This window comes from Chironomus tepperi, unplaced genomic scaffold, assembly GCF_022539635.2.
Source record: "Chironomus tepperi strain 1889 unplaced genomic scaffold, CSIRO-AGI_Ctep_v1 contig_34, whole genome shotgun sequence".
In the NCBI taxonomy this organism is placed as follows: domain Eukaryota; kingdom Metazoa; phylum Arthropoda; class Insecta; order Diptera; family Chironomidae; genus Chironomus; species Chironomus tepperi.
This window is the reverse complement of record NW_027226156.1, coordinates 952068-960785: the sequence shown is the minus strand read 5'-3', so window position 1 is coordinate 960785 and position 8718 is coordinate 952068. Positions and strand designations below refer to the sequence as shown.

The 8718-nt window shown below is 33.4% G+C and overlaps 1 protein-coding gene and 1 non-coding gene across 2 annotated transcripts; one reads left to right on the top strand and one right to left on the bottom strand.

Annotated features, from left to right (window-relative positions):
- The first annotated feature begins 7054 nt into the window (after positions 1 to 7054).
- TRNAH-GUG (transfer RNA histidin (anticodon GUG)) lies at positions 7055 to 7126 on the top strand. The gene has a single exon. It is a non-coding gene; the product is annotated as a tRNA-His (tRNA).
- Positions 7127 to 7642: 516 nt separating this feature from the next.
- On the bottom strand, positions 7643 to 8325 carry LOC139095688 (peritrophin-1-like). The gene has a single exon (XM_070647134.1). It carries the CDS (start codon positions 8273 to 8275, stop codon positions 7775 to 7777), a length of 501 nt encoding a protein of 166 aa, XP_070503235.1. The 5' UTR covers positions 8276 to 8325; the 3' UTR covers positions 7643 to 7774.
- Between the last annotated feature and the right edge of the window lie 393 nt (positions 8326 to 8718).

The window sequence follows — 8718 nt, the reverse complement described above, 5'->3', positions numbered from 1 at the left end:
AAGGCACAAATATTTTTCACTTTGAAATATGCACGATCGTGATTTTCAATCTCTAACACAATCATGTATAACTTATCATGTACGTACGTGTTACGTATTTTATTATAACATGTTATGTTATACTAATAAGTGCGGCAAATTTATTTAAATTAAGTTATAACATTTTTTTGTGTAATTAGTTTTCATTATTAGAATCGATGGTTGTTTGAGTGTTTAATCATACTCTTCTTAAATAAATCCAGCAATACCAAAAACAAGTTTGATTTATATTATTAGTCATAATATACCCTTAATAAATGTACAATACAATTGACTTTACACAGCACTGACTTACTCAATTTAAAAATCACATCATTATAATTTCACACATCCATTGTACGCAACATAAATAGCCAAGGGTCAATTTCCATTCATCCAAAACTTGCTTGACCAGTTCGCATCCCTTTTTTTGTGTCCCGTGCCACAGCATGCTGCACAAATTGACCATTCATAACTCATTTTAGAGGGTTTAAACTATTTTGTCATGGATATTTGAGATTATTAAACAATTAAGGAACAATAAAGCTGTTGGTCATGCGATCAGCACAAAATGAGGGGAACAGAAGTGCATTGTTGATGACCAAACCTGATTATTTATTTATATTCATGTTATTGTTGTGGATTTAAATGCACGGAGGTTCGGACAGCTAATTGAATGTCCACAACAAAGTTATTTGTTATGTCTGATTATTAAATGAGTAAATATAAGGGGTAAGGGATGAATTTAATTGAATTATGGGAATTAATGTGACAAATTTTATGTAAAATTGTTGTAAATTGGAAGATTTTTATCAAATTTGATGGACGGAGCTATTATCTTGTCATTGATACTCACTTTTTTGTGACAAACTATTTGTTAAGGGTCATTTTGATGTTTTGTTAGACTAAGGTGATTAATGGACAGAACTAGTTTGAATGATTGTGAACTTTGCTGTCGTCTAGTTGATGTAGAGATCCTCTGACTAGTCCACTATACGATAGAAATCAAAAGACCAACATAAGACCTGATTCAATAGAATTCAAGCCACATTATGAGCTATTAACGCAGTCACAGCGATCCTTATTGAGAACGTGAATATTTTCTGCAATTTTTCTCGTCTCTTTTCACTTTAATAGACGAAAGTCTTTGAATAAGAAGTCTTAATAGCTCTACAAACATGGACTAGAATATAAAGCCAATATTCAAACATTTAAAGACTTAAAAAATTTTCTTTGAGTTCCTTGATCAAGAACTGACATCAAATAAGCAGCATAAGCAACTTTCATTCATTCTTGTTGTTGCTTCTCATTGTAGACAAGTTGTGGATCAAAAAAGACAAGAATAAGAAGGAATTGAGGATATTTAAGAGTCATGGATGTAAGGATGTGTTCCTTATATTCTCAGAATTGCCTGCATCACCACAAATTATTAAAATCAATAAATCTCATAATTATCTTCATTACTTAATGTTCAATAAAGCAATTTGAAGCACTAAGCATCTAAAATCGACATCATCAAGTAAATCTGAAGCACAAATCACTTGACATGAACATTATTTCATATACTTAACATCCACAAGATATAATCTATGCCTTATTGTCATATCACTTACTCTTCCTCATTCCACACATCTTCATACTCAAATTATCTAAGCAGTTCCTTAACAAAATGTGTCTAAATGACTTCATATATTAGAAAAGTCTTCATCCCTTCCAAACTTCCTCATTTCCAGCAGATTTAAGTACTTGAGTCATACATTCTATCACTTACATGTGTTCCTTATTTCTGTTTTTTACCTCCATCCACATCTACATCCTCATTACATTCATTCTCATGTTCCTTATCTGCTTATTTACTTCTATGTATGTGTACAGCACACATTGCCAAATTTAATCAGAAGCGCGAAAAGAAAGAAAAAAAAACTGTGCAAATTGACATATGGAAATGAGTAGATTAGCAGTAAATGATGTTTTCATGCCGTCTTGTGCCTGTCGAATACATTTTGTGGCATGTGCGAAATAAGAAAGAAAAGAAAAAGTGTGAAAATTATCGGATATGGATGTGTAATGCATGATGTGATGAGGAATGTTCTTGGTATAATTTAATAGAGATGTAAGGGGAGTGATAGATGGGGGATGGGGTAATGAGATTGAGGTAAGGAACACATTTGCGTGTGTTATAAATCTTAACTTGAGATTTTGACATGGAAATTTTGAGTATGAATGTATTTTGGTGCTGATTATCGGAAGAAAAGAGTGTAAAGTGATGTGGATATGGATGGGGTATGTTGAGGGCAATAGGATGCAGGAGGACTGGTGCTTATTGTGATATATTGTTCAGATAATTGAGGTATTATCTAGGATAGAATTAGGTACTGATTAAACTGACATTTGAGTGCTTAAACTTGCTAATTTAGTTTCTCTACCGGATAGCCTTAGCCGAAGTATTTCATGCCCTGGTAAGGGGAGCATACATCCCCTCCTACTCTACCTCATCAACCATTTCGACTAACTTCCGTTTTTTCTCATGAATTTTTATTTTAATTTATTAAAAAAATTGCAGATTTCGCTCTGCTGCATCTTATGTTCTGAATGCCTTAATTTTCTACATTAAATCATCAAATAAGCACCAAAAGAGCCGTGGAAAATTGGCATGAAAAAGTCCTTTTTTTTTGTGTGTGCGGTTTTTTGATGAGAAAGAAAAAAAGAATTTCCGTCTGATGAATTTTTACTTCCACTTTTGTGCATTTTTATTAATAAATTAATTTCTTTCCTTCATCCAAAAACAAAGTCAGCTCCCGTGGATCTAGTTGGCAACAACAACAACATCTGCTTTAAGACAATTCGATGATTTATCGCCAAATTCACTTACTTTACATATGTACTAGAAAAGAACGCGGAAAAAATCACAAATGGAAAATTTAAATAAATTTTACCCCACGTGCGTGAGATTCAAGCATATATGCTGTATATTGAGTAGGAGTGTGGGAGGGGAAAAATTATTGAATTACTTTTCTCACTTTTCTTTGAGAATTTTTTTCAATATTTTTTCCGACTTATTCTCATCATCATCATCAGCTTCATGTATATGTGAATATATCCACAGCTACTTCTATTTTCATGAAATTTAATATTTTTTATTTCATTTCTTTTTTTGTTGCTGCCTTCGTCGCTGTCGCTGCCGCAAAAATAATTCAATGTGCAAACATACATGAGTCTGATTTCCTTGATATAATGAGCAAATATGGAAATATGTTCTTTGTATTGTGGATGATTATGGATGAATGGATGTGAAAATACTGTTGTATGTAAAATGTTTTATGGTTTAAAGGATGAAATGAGGCAAACTTGCTGGTTGGTGTAGGAAGTGGGGAAATTTCCCAGGGGAGCAGACCCGCTCAAGGGAAAAGACTTATCCAGGAGATAAGACCTAACCAGGAGTGAAAAGCAGTGCTCAGGAGAAAGCTCTCAAATCTCCGGGCCTTTAAGGTTCAGTTCCTCAATTCCAAGCATTATCCTCAAATAAAGTATCACAAAATATCCATTTCCTACATCTCCGTCCACCCTCAACATTCACTTCCCATTCCAAACCTTCACATTGCCTTATCAAATTACCCGAGAAGCTATCAAGACAGTAAGCAACACAACACACATTCAGGAATCAATAATCAAGCCATTTGCCGATGGCAAAAAGAATCTTCTTATTCATCCAACAGCACTAACAGCAACAAAATGTAAAATACGAAACGGAAAAAATCAATTTTCATTTGAATATAATTTTTTCTTGTTTCCGATTTTCCACTTTTCATGCATAGATGAAAATTACAATGTTCAAAAGTGGAGCAGAAATTTACCATCGAGAACAATAAGTTGTGACTCATAACAAGGCAATTATCACGCTGTTTTGATTTCTGATAAAAGGTTCAGAGAGAATTTATTTTTTTTTTTTGGGATTATTGAGGGTTGTTCTTATTGGAATGAAGCTTATCTGGGTCAGATGTGAAGAATTGAATCAAGTTTGTGGTTTAGTGACCCAGTCGATGAGCATTGACAAGAAAATTGCAATATTTTGGATCAAAAACATCAAAATTCATGACTAAACCACTGAAAAATTACAAAATTTATTCAGAATCAGCACTAATCACATCCATAATACATGCACACCAAGTAAAAATTAGAATAAATTTAATGTTCATTCATTAATGCCGAAAATTAAAGAAAATGACAAGTTTTTTTTGGTTAGTTTCTGAATATTTTACGACCATTTCCGGATATACGGCGAGTTTTAACATATTTAATGTACATATGTACATGAGCACACGCACGAACATACACAAAAGAAAGTGAGAAGGTTGATTTGAGGATTTTTATTGCCATACGCATAAAATAAATTTGTGTTGATTATTAAGTCAGGTGTCCTTGTGGGAATTTTGGATATAATTTGATGAAATATAACTTCAAAATAGAAACTTAACCTCAAAATTTGGAACCTAACCTCAAAAATTTCCAAGAAAATTGGAAACTTACCTCAAATATTATTCAAATTTTGGAATTTAAACTCAAAAATTGGCACCTTAACCTCAAAAATTCTACCAATAAACCCCGCCAGGGAAGGCCACATACACACGAAAACCTCCAAAAATAAATGCGCCCCTTCCGTTCCTCATTCTCATTCATATATTTTCATTTCAGTCCGATAGCCCATACAGCACCTTATCAACATATGTAAATCGCAAGCAATTCCGGAATCATGTTATGTGAAATGTTCTTTGATGCCTTCTAAGTAACCTTTTGAGTTCCACACCGTTCATCGTTCAAAGAAACTTAATCGAAATTTTGTGTGTTGCACGCACATGCGAGAGGAAATTTTGAATAAATCAATTTGATTGTTGTTTGGGTCAAGTGGACTTTTTTTAGTTGTGAAAATGGAAATATTCTATGTGTGATATTCAGACCTAAATCTTACGACTTACTGTACATACTCACACTATATGTATGCAAATGATTCAGTGCGGAATTTTTACTTTTACTTTTTTTTTTGTGTTTTTGGTCACATTTGCATAAACTGCGTGTGGTATGAACAGTGAATTAATGGTAGGAGGGTTAATTGAGTGGGTATGGAATGGATTTTTATTTGATTTGATGTTGTAAACTGTTTTTGAATGATTTAGTGGTTCAGGCGCATTCAAGCTATAGTTCGAAGTTCACACTAGTGTTCTAAGGCTCAGGTGTCTTCACACTAGAGTTCTAAGGTTCAGGTGTATTCACAGTAGAGTTCTAAGATTCAGGTGTGTTCACCCTTAAGCTTCAATCCAAATTTCCTCAAAATTATTAATAAAATCGATATTAATTTGCCTCATTTTCATTTTCAGTCTTTAAATCCTCTTCCTCACTTCTTATTCCTTAAAAACCAAAACAGACACAAAGATACAAAACTGAAAAAAAAGAAATAAATTCAAGGTTGAAATTCCGCGTCTTGTTATGCAAAAAAATAATCTTTAAAAGAATGGAAATGGCAAAAAAAAAATTCTCATTTTTTTGTTCTTCCGCAATTTATTTTTGCTTCTTTTCCTCTTTTTTTTTTACTTTATTCATCTCGTCTGGTATATTTTGCTTTTTTGCAGTAATGCTCTCAATGTTCTCGTAATAGAAAGTAAAGTGAATTTAAAAATGTGAAAATTAAAGTCATAAATAGCGAGTAGACGACTGGAGGCGGGGATGGAGGGTGGAATGGGATGGCAAGGGATGGTGACTAAAATTTTTAAACATCTGAAAATTTTGGAAAATTTTGAAAAATTTTGTTAAAGTTAAAAATGAAACAAATTTGAAAAAATTTAAAAAAGAATTCAAAAATTTCAAAAAATTTACCACCCCTTGCCATACCCTCCATACCAAGCATCATCTCTCATTTTTGCAGCATGTGCATCGATGAATCTACAAGTGGCATGTGCATAAACTTTTTCATTTGCATTCATCCTCATCATTGTCAAGTACATGCACTCATATCAGTTGTATGCAAACATTTGAGTTCATAAAAAAGTCATTCATTTGAGTCGAAATTGTTGCAAATTATAAGCACACTTGATGCTGATGAAGTTTTTGTTTTGCTCATTCGGTTAAGTTGAATGATGATTGTGGATTATTTGGAGGTTCTTGAGTTGTATTGTTGGGTATGAGGGGGTTTTTGGTGGGGGTTGTTTGAGTTTTTCGATTGTGGCTGCTGTTTAGGGACTAGTTTTGGGTTTATAGTACGTAATGATTGGTATTAAGTCTAGATATTGAGTATAAGCAGGAAAGTATTAGATATAGATTGATAATATTAAGTATATAGGGACAATGATGCGTTTTTAGAGTCATCGCTCTATTTTGGGGTATTTAGGGATATTACAGGATATTGGGGGACAATATAGGGTTTTTGGGGTTCAAAATAAGTTGCTGGGGACAGTATAGAAGGTTAAATATCAGAATCAATGCTAAATGATCCAATCAAAAGGTCAATGCTGGGTTTGAAAGGTAAGTCAACGTCAGTTTTGAGTGTTCACATACCAGTAGCATGTCAAACCCCATCAGATGATGAGGGCCTTCTTCCTACAGCCCTGATACATGATACACACCTCAAATTCCACTCTATAATTCTCGAATATTACACAAAAACAAATATCATCGACTGCATTTGAACAACTGTACCCCAAAAAAAAAAAAAAAGTAAATAAAATTATCAAGCTTGATATGACGTCACAGGACATATGATTAATCACCTAGCTACTGCGACTTTAAATTATCTCAATATTATGATCCCGTTAATTTATTTTTATTTTGCTGTATCAGATTACATTTCCATTCATTTCACTTTCTCTTCTCTTTCTCGCTCTTATTTGAAATTTAATTCCATTGATTGCTACAATTATTAATGCTCAATTTTTTTTTTGTCTTCGAGTTTCTGTTTTGCTCTTGTTTCATTTCTCAACGTAATGCATGAAGTAGTTTAAATACAAATTATTTCAAGTGTTAAAAACAACTCAAAAATTGAGCATTGGCCGTGATCGTCTAGTGGTTAGGACCCTACGTTGTGGCCGTAGTAACCCAGGTTCGAATCCTGGTCACGGCAAGATTTTTTTTTTATCTTTTTTGCATTGGATATTTTTAAAGTGGACATTTGGGTATCTTATCGAGGATTTAAGTGGAAAAATGACGAATTTTAGAGATAAGACTGATTTATTTTTGAACTGGAAGTCGATTGGTATAGGGATCAAGTGTAGGTCAATCAAACAACAGCTTATTGTGGATCATGACGATAGATTCTAAATATAGCAACTGTATTGACTTAATGTAGTCAAATATTTTGGTCATTTTGATGTGATATTGATCTGTTTTGATATTTGTTAACTAACAATACAGTCTGTTGCTTCACAAGACAGTCTGTTGGCTCACAAGACAGTCTGTTGGCTCACGTTTCAGTCTGTTGGCTCACATAGCAATCTGTTGGTACACAAGACAGTCTGCTGGCTCCCAAGGCAGTCTGTTTGCTCACAAGACAGTCTGCTGGCTCACCAGACCTTCTTTGGTTCCAAAAGCTAACAGTACCCTAAGATCAACCCCAAATTTAAGTAAAACAAACTCAAAATTTTATCTATCACAGTTACAATTTTGATTTTTATTCCATAAAATGCCAAATTATCCAAAAAAATATAATACCAATTTTGTCACATTATTCATCAAATTCCATCCTTAAGACTGATTCAAAATCCAAATCACATTACAAGCTACAAGGTACATTAACAGCATAATCACACCATCTATTCTGTTGATCCCAATGTAATCCAGGATGACATGTCCTTGGAATCATATTACCATTAAAGCACACAAAATATCCATCACATCTTGTTCTATCAGGCACAAAGATAACATTATTTGGATTATCATAAAGTGGACAGTCATTGTAAACTGGTGCTGTTGTTGTTGGTGTTGTTGGACCACCAGTGGTTGTTGGCAGGGGTGGAAGTCCATTTGGATCACATTGTGCAATATTTGGCCATTCACAACGATCATGAATTACACTCCAATGTAATGGTGGTTGACACTCAAAAAGCCATATATGACGATTGGCACATTTATAGAATAAATGACATTCGTACTGGTGTGGAAGATGAATTGGTGGAAATGGATCAACTTCTGGACATCGTGGATCAAATCCCATGTCAATTTGACAATAAGCTTGATGAAAAATTGCAAAAATTAGGAAAATTTTAAGGAACATTTTTGAATTTTGCTTGTTTTAACTGTTAAGGTTGAAAATGAACTGATTGGATTTTAGTCGCAGTAATTTTCAGGCACTCATGGATTTAATCTTATCATTGAAACTGGTAAGCTGAAGATATTGATATCTTATCGACGAGAAAGTCTGTTAACTTTATATAAAAGGATAAACATTTCGTGGAAAATTCAAAAGATTTATGATAAGGCATGGAAGTCAATTTGCCAAAAAAAAAATCAATCCTAATTAAGATTGTTTAATTAAAAATCAATGCCTACTTAAACCTACAATTTGTTATCAATCAATTGCTTCCGTTGTGATTACAGTAAGCTCACATCCGGTCTTTGAGTTGTTTTTCTCAAATTGTGTGGTTGTTAAGGTGATTTTAGGGATTGTTGGATAAGCTTAGCTGAAAAGTTGGACTCTGAGTCAGTTAAGCAAGCCTG

Excerpts from the sequence above, each read along its gene's own strand:
- LOC139095688 (XM_070647134.1), bottom strand. The coding sequence starts at position 8,275 with ATGTTCCTTAAAATTTTCCTAATTTTTGCAATTTTTCATCAAGCTTAT.